This window comes from Tetrahymena thermophila, assembly GCF_000189635.1.
Source record: "Tetrahymena thermophila SB210 genomic scaffold scf_8254659, whole genome shotgun sequence".
NCBI classification, from domain to species: Eukaryota; Ciliophora; class Oligohymenophorea; order Hymenostomatida; family Tetrahymenidae; genus Tetrahymena; species Tetrahymena thermophila.
Window position 1 is genome coordinate 1,530,159 of NW_002476426.1, and position 15,067 is coordinate 1,545,225.

General features: G+C 24.3%; 3 protein-coding genes across 3 annotated transcripts; 2 read left to right on the forward strand and 1 right to left on the reverse strand. All coding sequences in view use genetic code 6, as the record gives it.

The window, feature by feature from the left end:
* Positions 1-845: 845 nt before the first annotated feature.
* On the forward strand, positions 846-4,099 carry TTHERM_00052680 (BRCA1 carboxy-terminus (BRCT) domain protein; the record flags this gene model as incomplete). The annotated part of the gene is made up of 3 exons (XM_001014964.2): positions 846-1,180; positions 1,233-1,664; positions 1,720-4,099. The coding sequence occupies 3 exons, from the start codon at positions 846-848 to the stop codon at positions 4,097-4,099; spliced, it is 3,147 nt and encodes a 1,048-aa protein (XP_001014964.2).
* Positions 4,100-4,865: 766 nt separating this feature from the next.
* On the reverse strand, positions 4,866-6,203 carry TTHERM_00052690 (hypothetical protein; the record flags this gene model as incomplete). The annotated part of the gene is made up of 1 exon (XM_001014965.3): positions 4,866-6,203. Exon 1 carries the CDS (start codon positions 6,054-6,056, stop codon positions 4,866-4,868), a length of 1,191 nt encoding a protein of 396 aa, XP_001014965.1. The 5' UTR covers positions 6,057-6,203.
* Positions 6,204-7,528: 1,325 nt separating this feature from the next.
* TTHERM_00052700 (transmembrane protein, putative) lies at positions 7,529-15,000 on the forward strand (the record flags this gene model as incomplete). The annotated part of the gene is made up of 7 exons (XM_001014966.2): positions 7,529-8,640; positions 8,709-9,337; positions 9,397-10,040; positions 10,122-11,222; positions 11,687-12,892; positions 12,948-13,363; positions 13,557-15,000. The coding sequence occupies 7 exons, from the start codon at positions 7,529-7,531 to the stop codon at positions 14,998-15,000; spliced, it is 6,552 nt and encodes a 2,183-aa protein (XP_001014966.2).
* Positions 15,001-15,067: the final 67 nt, after the last annotated feature.

Genomic DNA, 15,067 nt, shown 5'->3' on the forward strand with positions numbered 1-15,067 from the left:
TTTAGTGCTTTCTTTACAAATTTTGATAAAACAAAGTAAATTGTGTAATTAATTTCTAAGAGCATGAAAATATTAGAAATTATTTTTTCTTTTCAAGATTATTTAAAAATTAGTCAAAATATTGAATAAAATATTTTTAAATTATTTAAACCAAATAAATAAATAAGTTTATTTTTAGTTATTGATTAATTAAAACTCCTTAAAAAAAAAGCATTTTTGTTTTTATTAACAAAATATGTTGTATTTCAATTATCAAATATCCTCTTTTTTTCAAAAATTAAATAAGTAAAATTTATTATGATTAAAATTTATTCTAAACTAAATAAAAATTGTTTATTAAGTTTAGATATAAAACTTTATTCTAGTAAATATAAAAATTAATATTATAATTTGAATAAAATAATTAAAATGCTATTAATATAGCCAAATCAAATTTAAAATAAATAGTTTATAATTTTAAAAATGTGTGAATTAAATGGTATTTTATAAAAAATTTTATTATAAAAGTTTAGAAATTTGTAATGATTGATTTTATTTGATAATTAAAAATTTTTTTATTAATTGAGCTGAAAAGATATTTTTGATTTGAAAAATGAATATCAGAAGAAGTTTTGGAGGGATTGGAATAGTAATTTAATAGAAAAATAGACTCTATTATATATTGGCTCTTTTAACAATTAGAAAGAAAGATTTTGCGGGAAATACCATTACTTTTAAATAATATCATAAATTAATAAAATCTTAATAAAAAAAAGAAATTTAAGAAGATCAATCAAATTTTTATATTTATCAAAAATTATTTCTAATAAGAAAATCTAAAATTTTAGTTAGAAATTTACCAAGAAATGTTTAGAAAGTAAAAAGATTCTGTCAAAGTTGCAGATTTGATCATCTTCTGCAACGAAAAGGATTCTTAATAGTATTTAGTATTTGATTTAAAATATGGTGATAATATTATAGGAAAGAATAGCTCTCTTTGCTCAATAGTGCTTCGCTTTACAGATGAAATAGATGATGTTCACACTAAAATAAGCATTGAAGACGACGATTATACAATCGAAGATTTAGGTTCTTAGAAGGGTACTTTTAAGATCAAGTCTGATAATAGTTTAATACGTCTGAAACCCAATAAATCTTATGATCTTTCAAATAACCACATATTCTACATTGGAAAATACAAGTAAAAAAATATTTAATGTTTTTATTTAATCACATTTATTATAATCATCTAGATGTAAGTTTTAAATAGTTAAACCTGGCAGAGCAATGGCCTTTTCTTTAAGTCCAACTGACATATTGAATAGTTAAAAGAATAATAGCAACACTTCTGCACCTCAAAATGCAATAACTAATAGCAAAAGAGGTTCCAAAAAGATATAAAGCTATGAGGATGATATAGAAGATTATACTGATTTACCTTCTAAATAGTAGCACAAAAAAAACTAAATCTCTTCTAAGATTATTTAAAACCGCTTAGAAGCTGAAAATATTGATGAAGAGGAAGATGAAAAACATTTTTAGAAGATTAATAATAGTAAGACTGCTTTAGCATCAAGCACTGCATAATCAAAAAAAGCTCAAAACACCTAAAAAAATTTTGTGAAATCAAAAGGATAACTTGCTAAAGGAATAAAAGGAGCCTTTAAGAATGATTAAAAAGATGAGTAAAAAATAATGATTTAAAAAACAACAAAATAATGAGTATTTTATTATAAATAGGGATTCAAATTTAAAAAAAGAAGATATTTATGATATAACAGATACTCAGCTTTATAAAGTTTCTGATGAAGAGGAAGAGGACTGCGATTTTTAGTTTAGCTTTCCTAAATCATTTAAAAAAAGCAACAACCATGAAGAAGAATAAGCTACCAGAAAGAGAGCTGCAAGTAATAAAAAGAATAATGGAATTTAAACTTAATAAGAATAACATGATGAGGATTCGATGAAGCTGGATTCACAGTTTTTAAAAAGAATTTAGGATAAGTTAAAGAATTCTGAAATTAATGAATAAAGAAAGGTTATTAATGATTTAGCATAAAAGTACAGTTCACAAAAAAACACATAAAAGCAAAGTTAAGACATTCCTTTTGAAGATAAAAAAGAAAAATCAAATTCTTTAGAGAAAAAAGAAAGTGAAGATTATTGGTCTCCTTCAACTTTAAAAAGAAAAAATACCACTAAACCCTAAGCTACTACTGATAAAACTAAATCAAAAACTCTTAATAAAATAGATAAAAATGAAAATGAGCCAATCAAAGTAGAATCTTCTAAAAAAGCCTCAAAATAAAAAGAGCAAACAATTAACTAAGAGCCAACTAATAAAAAAAATTCAAAGAAATAAGTAGAAGATTAAGAAATATAAGAGGAGCCAAAAAAAAAAGAAGTAGCTTCCAAAAGCAAAAAAGATTTGAAATTACAATAAAAAAAAGATGATAAAATGGAAAAACTAAAGCAGTAAGCAGAAAATGTCTTAAATACAATTAAAAACTCAAACTAATCTAAAAAATAAGATGATGAATAAGCTGATAAATCAAAAATTAAATAAAAAGATTAGAGTGCAAAAAACAAAACTAAAAGCAAAACAGTTGATGATAGCACATCAATCAGCGATCAAAATTAAGAAGATGAAGAATATAGCATGGAAGAGGAAGACTTTCAATCTCAAAGTTAAAAAATAGCTAAATCCATTTCTACTAGAAAAAGAAAATATGATGATTTAATGACTTAGCCAACTAAACAAGAACCCATAAAAAATTCAAAATCAAAGGAACAAAAAACAAAGCAGACTGTAAATGATAAAGAAAAAACAAAAGCAGCAGTTACTGCTATTAAGGAAGAAACACCTTAAAAAGGAAAAAATTCAGATGCTAAAAAGAAGCAATCAAAGGAAACACCTAAAGCTGCAAATTCCAAAGAAACAAAAATAACTGAAGAACAAAAGAAGTCTAAATCATAAAATAATAAATAATAAAAAAAAGAATCACATGATAAATAGGTTGAAAAGATAGAAGAAGAGTAACCTGCGTCATTAAGAAGGAGTACAAGAAAGGCTTAAGTCGAAGATGAAGAAAAACAAGAAAAAACTACTAAAAAGAGTGTTTCAAAAATTGTTTAGAAGACATCAGCAAAAAAAAGCACTTCTAAAAAATAAACTAAAAAAGAAAGCTCTGACGAAGGAGAATAAGAAGAAGAAAGCTAAATGGAAATAGAAGAAACAAAACCAACTAGAAAAAGTGCTAGAAAATCCATTTTGAAAGAATCATATAGCGATAATAAATAGTAAAATGAAGATTAAAAATCAAAAGATTAGGCTAAGAAGAGCAAACAAACTGAAAAAGCTACTGCAAAGTCTAAAAAAGACACTCAAAAGCCTAAGAGTTTAATAAGAAGAACTTTAGGATCTAAAAAAGAAGCTTTGCTGCTTTAACAATCTGCAGGAATCATCATGGATATACCAAGAAGAAATAAATTCAGAATAATATTTTCTAATAGTTCTATTACAGATGAAGAGAAAAAAGAAATGTCTACTTATGGAGTGAAAATTCTTAATGACTTTCATAGTGCTAACGATTTTAATATTTTAGTTACTGACGAATTTAAAAGAAGACTAAAAACTTTAGTTGCATTAAATAAAGGTTATCCAATTATATCTCAAAATTGGATCAAAGAGTGTATTAAAGAAGACAAAATAGTTCCATATGAACCTTTTATAATAACCAAAGTAGATAAGGCTTTAGCTAAGTAGCATAATTTTGAGTTGAAAAAAAGTATTAACAATTAAAAAGACCATCCCGAAGGAATTTTACATGGACTAACTTTTGTTTGTCAAAACTCTTTTGATAACCTAAACAAAGAAGAAGTGAGAAAGCTTGTAGAAAGCGCTGGTGGTAGCTTCTTGTATGAAAAACCTAAACATACCTCAGCATATTTCTTAAGTGATCCTTCAAAAACAGAGTATAACAAGTAATAGAATGAAAGTAATGAAATAGTTTTAGATATTGAGGGATTGCTATAGACATGCTTATTGTAGTATAATGTTTTAGACAATTACATAATAACAACACCAGCCAAAGAGAAAAAATCAACCAAGAAAAAATGATTGATTGATATATAGATAAATAATCTTTAAGGAAAAAATTGTATTGATTAAGTACTCTAAAATTATGTGTATTAATTTGATTTAATTTAATAGTTAATTAATTTATTGTTAAATGGTTCATTCATTTATTCATTGATACTATCAATTTTTTTTTGGTTTAAAAAAATTAAATTATATTAAGATAAATTTTTAATTGCAAACTTAACTTATTTTGCTAATTATTAGTTCTTTAATTTTCAGATAATTCGTCAAAAAGAAATTTGTAATATTGAAATAAAATTTTTCATGTAACTTTATTTGACTGCTGTCAAGCCAAACCTTGAAATAAATTTTAGAAATATAAATAAAATTATTTGATAAAACATTTTTTACTTATTAACTTTCAAATAAAGTAAAAATATGAAAATTCTTGAATCTTTCATGAATAAATCTGAAATTTTCAAAAAATTAATCTCATAAATTAAATAAATAAGTCAACTTGATCAAATCTAAATTAAGTAAAATTAGAGCTTTTAGTGATTGTGAATATTTAAATTCTTCTGGTATATTTAGGATTTTCTGTGAGATAAAGGATATTTTAAGATCACGATTATTGTCTTAGTAAAATAGGTAAAAATAATATTTTAAACATTACTATGATGTATTTATAATTATATATATACTTATAAACTCTATTTTATGAATATTCTTTTAAATATATTTTATATATTATACAAAAAATAAAATTATGATTGATTATCTTATGGTCATTTAATGAAAAGATATTTCAATGCTAAATTACTGAAACAGTAGTTAACTTGTTTAGAGCCTCCCCTTCAATTTTAATGTTAACATCTCCGTCATGCAGTATTCTGATGGTATTAGTATTTGATTAATAGTTTCTTTCAATATTTGCTGTAGACTGCTTCTACACTTATTCTTAAGAATTATTTTTTTATTCTTGCTCATTCTTAAGCTTTCTAAGTTAATATTCTAGATTTGTTACTAAACTTTCAAGCTTTAATATCTTTTGCTGATAGTCAGTCTCACTAGCTTCTTTTTAAAATGCTAAAGTTTTAAGCTTTTTATTTAGCTCCCTATTATTATCTTCAAGCTAATCATATTCTTTTTTTAGAATCTAGACATATGACTCTAATTTGAGGAGCTTTGATTCAACATTCTAATCGATACTTTCCTATTCTTGTTTATAAGATTAAGATGTAAATGAATAAGGCTTATTTACCAAAATCTATTTATCATCAATTATTTCAATTTCATCATCTTTACTGCAATTTACTGATACTTAAATGAAAGGTTTCTTAGTTGGAGAACTTTTAAGAGAATTAGGATAATTTTATTTGCTATAGATTTAAAGTTAACTTTAGAGGTTTTCATTGCTTAAAGCAAGTTGCTTATTCTTCACAGTTAATCTCAAGTTTTCAAGTTCTAGCTTCTTTAGGTAATCTTATGAACAAAGTCTTTTTTCATTTTCTATTTATTCATATAGCTTTTAATTTTCGGCATTCAATTCAAGTATTTTCTTTTCAGCTGATGGTAATTTTATCATATATTCAGTTGCTACACTTCTGTTAATTCTTTGTTCTTGTTATAGTTACATTTCAAGCTATAAAATTTATCTTTGCAAATTGCTTAAATTATCAATGAGACTCTCTTTGTCTTAAAGAAGTTACTAAATCTGTTGTTAGGTAGCTTCTAAGTTATTATTTAGGACTCTCTCATCTTAATCTAAGATTTAAGGACTACCAAAGCTTAAGTTAGTAGTAGCTGTTTACTAAAGATAAGAAGGTGATTAGAATATTTGTGGCTTGGTTCTGAATTTTTATGGTGAAGAATATGATTATTGAATCATATTTTGACTATTTTATAATGGCTAATAGTTAACTCTATCATCGTCAAACCTAACTGGTGAAATACTTCTTTAAGGATAGTTTCCTGCTTGACTGTACTTTAAATCCATAACTGAGAACAACTACTATTACTGAATATATTTTAATACACAAAAAAATGCTAATTCTAACAAATATCTGAAGATTTGAAAACTAGTGCTTCTATTGAAAAACTTTTTTTTTCTACTTTGTTAATTTTTATTATTTGTAATGATTCGCGATTTTTATGGATATAAATAAGTTTGAGAAGCAATAATTAAAAATTATAAAAAGCCTTTTGTATCTTATAAAATACTAATAAATTTCTTAAAAGGTATTCAGTGTTAATTTTATTTATACAAAAAATAAAGTATTTATAAAAATATTATAATTCTAATATAATAAAACAACCTCATATTAATTAATTAAATTAATTCTTATTATTTTTTAAATCACTCATTAAAATAATAATATTTATTTGGTTTATTAATTTTTAATTCATTATTTAAAAAAAAAGTACATCTTTTAAATTTATTATGCTAAAATTTTTTAAAATTTATAACTGAATTATTGTAACTAAAATAGACTTTATAGCTTAAATAAAACAATTTTTGTCCATTAAATATTTCCCTATTTAAATTTCTAATTAATTATTTGAGTAAAAAAATAATTTTACAAATTTATTTTGCAAGTATTTTTTTGGTTTTATAACAGAATTATTCAAATAAAAATAATTTTATGGTTTTGTTAAAATAAGAAATTTTGTTCTTATCTTAAATTTTTAGTTTTGATTATTAACAACAAAAAAAAATAATTATTATGAAATAAATTCCATTCAGCATATAAAAATAAATACTAAATATTTTAATTTAGCAATTAAATAAATATAATAAAAAATGATAAATTTTATCAGTTGATATAAAGAATTAGAATAAATAGCTTTTATGAGAAAAGATATTAAAAAAAATTATGTAATCATTCTTGAAGGAGTTTTTTACTTGTTTAGTTTAACAATGAATAAATTAAAATATAAATAACCATTTTATTAGAAATAATAATCTATTTTTATAATTAAATAATATAACTAAAATCTACTTTTTTTTAATCAGTTAAGTAAACAAAAGTAGTTCTAATTTATTGTCTGTAGTTACTAATAACGTTAAATACATTAATTCAATTTTAGGTATTAAGAATAAAAGGAGAAAGCCAATTATTGTATTTTATAAAGAATTTCTTGTGTGTGCTTGAGAGTTGGTAGGACTAGGAAACAAAAGCTTTAGGCAAATTTTTAATCTAATAAAAAATTGATGCAAAAGGAATTTTGAACTGTAATAATTTAATAAAATAAAGTAATTAAAATCAAGAGATATTATAAATATATTTTTTTTAAGAAGTAATAACAAGATTAGTACTAATCAACAATAGTGAAGTCAAAATTTTGCTTCATTCAGACACAAGTAGCTTCAGTCAGGTATTTTATTATGCGAATCCATTATGGCAATTGTTTTTATCAAAATTTGTTGGCTTAAATTTTAATAAATAGTAAATTTATATATTTATAGAGATGATTAGTAAAGTATCAGACAGGTTGTAACAAAGTGGTATCAAGTCAGGTAAAAGCGCGAACAAGCTTAACCTTTAAAGAAAGCAAACAAATCAAAGTAGCTTGAATGGTAAACATAGTAAATTAGGTACACAAAACCCTGTCATTATCTCAAAAAACATTGATATAAGTAAAATTGAAGAAAAAAAATACAAAGACGAAGAGTAGAAGAAGCTTGAAATAAAAAAAAATAGGTCTCTTTTAACAAGAAATTTTGAGATTTTTATAGACTTGCTTAAATTCAAAAAAACTTCGATCGAAAAGTCATATATATTAATTTCGATAGCCTTCATTTAGATTTACATTTCAAATGTTTCCAACTACAAGAACCTTATGAATAAGCATTACACAATAGCTTCAGATAATTTATCTACTGTAATAAATGTTATTTCTTATGTTGATATTACTACAGTATTACAGTTCAACTCAACAATGTACATGGTGATGCTCTTTGTAAGTAGTGCTTATATGGTTTTCACGCTTGCATTATATGTAACTTGTTACTTTATTAGAGCCAGTAATGAGAATATAAAAGTTAGAAAATTCTTTTATGGGAGATGGTTCCTTTATTTATGTGAATACTTATAGTGGATCTTACTTTAACCTATCTACATAACTCTTATATCCTATATAACATGTTACTAGCCTGTGTAGAGTAATTTAAACATCTAATGCAATACAAGTGATAGCCTTTTTTTTATAAAAATTGCTGTGATATGCTTGGGATTGCTTGCTGGTAGTTTTACAGTGTGGTACACAACAATGTTTTTGTTTAATGGTAGCTTTTCAAGTAAAAAGGATACTCTCGCTTGTGATAATACTATTTATATTCTTCAATTTAATATATATAGAATACTATTTTCCTTGGTAATATGTCTTAGGTCGGATTCTTATTTTTACTTTATAGGATATCTGCTTTACAATTTTCTTTTTTCTGCCTATCTCTCATATTAATTCTATCTAAATTAAGGATTAATGACTTTTAAAAATAAATATGTCAGAAATCTTTTCAAACTTTTGATGGTGCTTTTATTTAGTTAGAATATAGCACTTTTGTTAGATGAGCTCCAGAGGTAAATTAATTAATTGACTTATGTTTACAGCTTGTTATTAAATATAAAAATATTTATAAATAAATTAGGAGCTTGAGTATCTTAAAATCATAAACTTCAGAAAATAACATTTAGTTTACAATAATATTCTTTGTTTTCGTTTTTTATTTTTATAGGAAAATAGCTAGGTATTAATAGTAAAAAATGATCATTGGAAATGATTTGAGAAATCTTAGTTATAAAGATTTTGCAAAAAGAGTTTACTATTTATAAACACTGCTTGAAAATTCATCTGATTCTTTATTTTAAGAAGTTTATTTTAAAGGTATTATCTCTTAGCATTTGAACAACCCATGTAATCATATTGATAGCAACTTTTAAAAGTGCTTTTGCTAAACCAAGATTTTGCATGACTCTAAAAAAGTAAAAGATGTCAACATAGATAAATGCTACATCTAGATCAACAAAAGTATAGTCAGTAAATTTATTGTCAAAAGTTGGTACGAATAGTTCATTTCTTTAAACCAAAATAATTTCACTGTTTTAATTGACTATTCGGAATTTATCTTTAACAAATTCAGAAACCCTTGTCTTTCTCTGACAGTTATACAATTCCTCAAAAAAAAATACTTATACCCTATTGACTAATACAGACTCTTTAGATTAATCCACTTTATACATAAATACAATAGAAAGAAAAATGTAACTTCATATAAAGGTATCTTTTCTATATTTTTTTGTAGGATAAAAATTTAACATTCTTAAAAAATAAACAAGGTATTTTAAATGTGGAAAACGTTATACCTATAGAATTAAAGATAGACAGAATTAAATATAAGATCAAGTAAATCCTTTTATAGAACATAAGTTTTTGGAATATGTTATTGAAAAATGTAATTGTTTTGGAAGAGCTTAACCAAGCAATCAAGAAAGTGTTTGAAGATATCGATGAAATAAAAAAAATGTGGATCCGTGTGATTGTTTATTTAAATTACAGAAAAAAATGGAGATTTTATTATGCATGGTATTATTTGTATATTCTTAACCAAAAAGTTCTTCTCTCGTTGCTTGAAAAGTTTACTGGAACCTTCGTCAATGAAAATGAAGTATTCATTGAAGAATATCAAACTGATCAGGTTGAAGATGACTTAGGTTCTGTTGTTTCTAATTCCAAAGAAGAACAAGACAAAATTAAAATTAAAAAAGTGGAAATGGCCTTCGATCGTAGATCTTGCGTATTTAGAGTTGCCAGTGACAATTTGGGAAAAATAATAAAAGTTAATAAACCTGTTTTGACTACTTTCGGCTTCAACCGTTATGAGTTAGAGAATCATGTATTTGTAACAGATTTAATGCCTAAATCTTTTGCTATTTTACACCCTAAATATACGTCCAACTATATTTCAACAGGAAAATCAAAGGTAAATTAAATTTTTTAATTAATTAATTATTAAAGACTTTAAGAGATTACTAAAAAATTAAAACTTTATTAAAATAACTAGATTTTATACTCTCAAAAAAAAGTCTATTGTGTACAGAAAAAGGGAAATGTCTTTTCTGGTTGGAAATTTTTAAAATTATTTGTAAATCTACATGGAATAGCAGAATTTGTTTGCCTAATAAGGCCAATCTTAAATCCAGCAGGTTCAAAACTAAATTATATTATATTTAATGATGACTGGGAAGTTGATTCGATGTCTCAATTATTATATGAATATTTTATGATAGATTCTGAGCTTTATAGGTAATAAATGATTTAATTGGCGAATTTAAAGCTAAAAAAGGAAATTTAAAATGCTGGTGGTAAACCTCCTTAGTTTGATAATAAAGTCTCAACAGCAAGTGTTTTATAAAATGGGATGGTGTTGAATCTACTCCTTGTTATTCCTAAACTTATGAAATTCTCTAGGTTGTTTTAGTTTTTAACAATAGAGGATCAACAAAATTTTGGAATTATCCCTAAAAAGGCATAACTTGGAGATATAGCCAACATATTTAAGAATAGATTCAATTAAGAAGGTAAATAAAATATCTTTGCATTTGATAAGCTAAAAAGTATGGCTAAATAAAAAAAATCTCTTGCCCAGTAATCATTAGCTGCTAAAAAAGCAGCACTTTTTGCTTAAGAAAACGGTGAAAAAAATGAAAATCAAGATAACGAGTAGAACGGAGATGTAAATAATGCTAAGCTTATTCAATAAAATACTAAAAATGAAAATTAATACAAAATACAGCATTACTTGCCTGACTAAAATGACTCAAAAAGTAATGGACAAAATCCTCAATTTAAAATTAATGATACTACTCCTTAAAAACCTTCAAAAATAAATTTAACACTAACTTAAGATGACTCTGCAGCTTAACTGCTTGATTTAAAGAGCAAAAATAAAGAAACATTTGAAGATTAAATTATTCCCTCTCCTAAACAGTTAGATGCTTTTAGAAAATAATTTACTCACTAAGCATCAAATGTGAGTTCTTCAGTTCAATAGAACTCCCTATTGGAAATTTAAGAATAGTTAGATGAAAAATAATAAGATTTAATCAAAAAATAGATGGAAAAAGCTACTTATGCGATAAGAAGAAAAACTCTTCATCAAATGGTAAATTTATTTATTTTTATTGAGTAAATAAATAATTTTTTCCATATTTTTTTCTGTTTTGAAATATTTTACAATATTTTTAAATATTAAATGAATTCAAATAAATATGAATTAATGAGCTAAATTTCACAATTTCCTCCTTCAAAATATAGAAATAAAAATTAATTTAAAAAAAAAGAAATTATTTTAAGTTTTTTTTAAAAAAATAACTCTCAATTTAAATTAATGCAAACGCAAATAATTTTTCTTCTTTTAATGAAAACAAACTATATCAATAAGTCTACATTAATTAAAGAGAATTAGAAATGTTCTATTTTAGGCTACTAAAAAAGCCTCAATACAGAATTTTGCTATTTATTTTAGAAAATTTTATGCCAACATTTGTGATTTCTTTTGCATTATAAATGAAAAAACAAGAATTAATTAACTGAAAATGATATTTTGACCTTATAAAATATTTACAGGATTAAAATGACGAAGATGAAGAGAAAGCAAAATCTGATAAAGATGACAGTACTGATGATGATGACATAGAAACAGAATTTGGGCTAGAAAATTTAGATGAGAATGGTAATAAATAAAAAGATGAAAGATTAGAAAAAGGTGAATAAGTAAGACTAGTTGCTAGAATTCCCCATAATATAGCATAAGTTATGTAAAGTTATTATACTATGTCATAGAGTCGCTTAAAAAAATATGATGAAAAAACAGAAAAACGTAAAAACACTGAAGTCGCATCAAGTAAGCAAGATATGACTAATAAAATAAAAACATACACAAATAATAGTAATTTTACAATTAAGGAGAGCTAGACAAATATAAATTCTTACAAGAAGCATGAGACTTAAACTGAAAGGGTTTCTGGATAGAAAGATGATACAGACCTTTAATATCAGAGGGATAAAGCTTTTTATTAGTTAATAAAAGATGCATTTACTCTTCATATTAAAAGAAAAAAATCTCGCTAATTAAAACTTGTTTGCACAACTAAATTTAAAAAAATGGGCTAAAAAAAAATAGGCATAATGAAAATTCTTAATTTAGAGGAAATAAAAATTCACAAACTAAACGCTCTTTAGCAAGTTCAATAAAAAAATAAAGAATTTGAAGTATCTTTGTCAAAGTAATTTTCTGATATTAAAGACGGTATTGATTTAAATGGGTTGACTTTTAATAATGGCAAAGGTTCATCTACAAAAAATCTTGATATTCCTAATAATAATTAGTCTAGATTTTCCATAAATAAAAATGCTCTATTAAATAATATAAAAAATACTCTAGCACCTCTAAACTCTCATGTCTCAGCAGGAAATAACAGCTTTTAAGATTTAACTCTAGAAGTTCAAGATTCAAAAGTTTAAAGCAATTAATTTTAATCTAAAGAAAACGGAATGGGTTATTAGCTTGATAATTTTGATTCAGACAAGTAAGATGAAAACTTAAAAGATATACAAAAAGACTTTGAAAAAAAGCAAGGAAGTGTCACTTTTAATTTGAGTTACACTGATAATATTTTTATTAAAGAAGATATTCACTAACCTAGAGAATAGCTAAACAGTATCTTCTAGCTGCAGTTGTTTACAAGACTTTTCTTTTTCTTTATACTACTGTTTAATGTATTAAGCTATTTTGTTGGAGTCAACAATTTTTTTAACACAGTTTAAAATTATGTAATTTTTTTTCTAAATATTTTTGAAACTAAATATTATTTTAATAAATGAAAAGACTTCAATTGTCCAACTTGTTAAAGTCTGGAATTTAAATGTTTTAGCAGGCTATGATGTTGTATTGAACTAAGTAATTTTAAATAGCGGAAACTTTACCAATTCTATACTTAAAAATACTTACTATTAAAATTAAGCAGGATTTTAAAATGAAATAAACCAAGTATTTTATAACATTACTGGATACTTTCAAAATGTTACTATGCAAAATAACTTTCAAGAAACACTTTTTGGACTTAGTTAGAAAAATGTCACAACATCCATAGTATCTTACTCGTAAGGTTACGGTAATTACACTTATGATGTTTTTGATATGTTCTAGTAATATGTTTATCACATCAATGAATTAAACAATACTATGTATTCATCTTAAACAGCTTCAATTACAACATAATCAGATTATGTTAATTTTATAAGGTACAATTTTCTTTTTTTTCTTTTTTATAAATTATTAAATTTAATAATTTATTTATTTAAATCTTGTTTTTAGTTTTAATCTAAAATATTATTTTTCAGAAATTAACAAAAATTCAATTAAGGAAATAAATTGAAATCAAAAAACTATTTATTTATCTAATTATCTTAAATCTTTTTTTCAATAACTAACTAGGTAAAATGCTATTCCTTATTTAAATAACGATATTTATGATTTAGGTCAAAGCTCTATGTAGGTAGTTTCTGATACAATATCATAAATAACATAGTTTGTTGTAATTATAACTATTGTTTTAAGTAGCCTTGTTGGTATCTCTTTTTTATTTATGTGGAAGCTGACAAAGTAAATTTGTGACAGCTTTTCTTCTATTTTTGACAGCTTTGAGAAAATAGATTTGGTGGATGTGAAAAAAATCACTGATTATTATGGAATTATACTCAATCAGTTTAGCTATGCTGTTGATAAAGATGAATATTATAGTCGTGCTTACATGCCAATTACAAACTAATTACTTGTAGAATCAGAATATCAAGAAAAAGAAGAGGATGTATTAAGTAACAATCAACCAATTTAGTAAGGAAGTAACTTGCAAAATAATGCTCAAACTCCCTAAATTAAATCAGAGCATACAAGAGCAACTATGGATGTAACAAGAATGTCTAATTAAAATCCTAAAATAGCAGCAGCTCTTCTTAAGGTATCTGATTTATAACTTGAGGCTTCTGATGATAATGCTATGGTAAAAAAAAATAAATAAATAGAAGAGGGTGATTTTTTAAAGGACCTTAAGATTAAGATTATAGTTTACTACTTAATTTTTATGATTTGCCTCATTTGCTTTAGTTGTGTTTATGTCTTATAAGTTTATTTGAATCAGAATACTCTTCAAATGATGAAAGAAGATGGCTTAACAATTATTAATCCAATCACACTAGATCTTATTATGATTATCAGCGTCAAAGAAAATTTTATAGATCCTGGATTTTACTAAGACTATCTTTATTAATACGCTTCACCTTATGTATCTATGTTCTTTGATATAAAATAGGATGTCGTCTTAAATAGTTTATCAAGCTACTCTTACAACTATATGTACAATTAAGTTTACAAAACGACTGCATGTAATTCAGATATTGCGCCTTCAATTCTCTCTTAGAATTAAATTGTTGATTGCTAAACTATACTTTAAAATGCTTTGAATAATGGCTTGAATATATTTGGAACTAAATTTACTGAATTCGTAAGTAATTATTAAAGCTTACCGTCACTTAAATCTGCTACAATAAGTTCAACTATTTTAAGTGATATGATTTCATATTCTAGAGGTGTTTACTATGCAGATATCTTTAATAACCAAATTATGAATACCTGGTAATCAAACATATCATCTAATATATCTTCAATTGTAATGTTCTGCACAATTTTAGTTATCGTAGCAGGTGCTTTTATGCTTATTATTTACATTGTTATCAATGAATATCTCATACTAGGAAGACTTAAAAGAGAATATGTATATTTCCGTACTGTATATAAAATGTATTTTCCGGAAGCTATTGTAACAAAAAAGAAAAGTATAAAATATTGGCTAATTAAGCAAGGCATACTAAAGAGAAAGTGAAATTCACAATATATTCTCGAATGTTTATAAACTAACAAATTTGTTTATGTATGTATCTAAATACCTA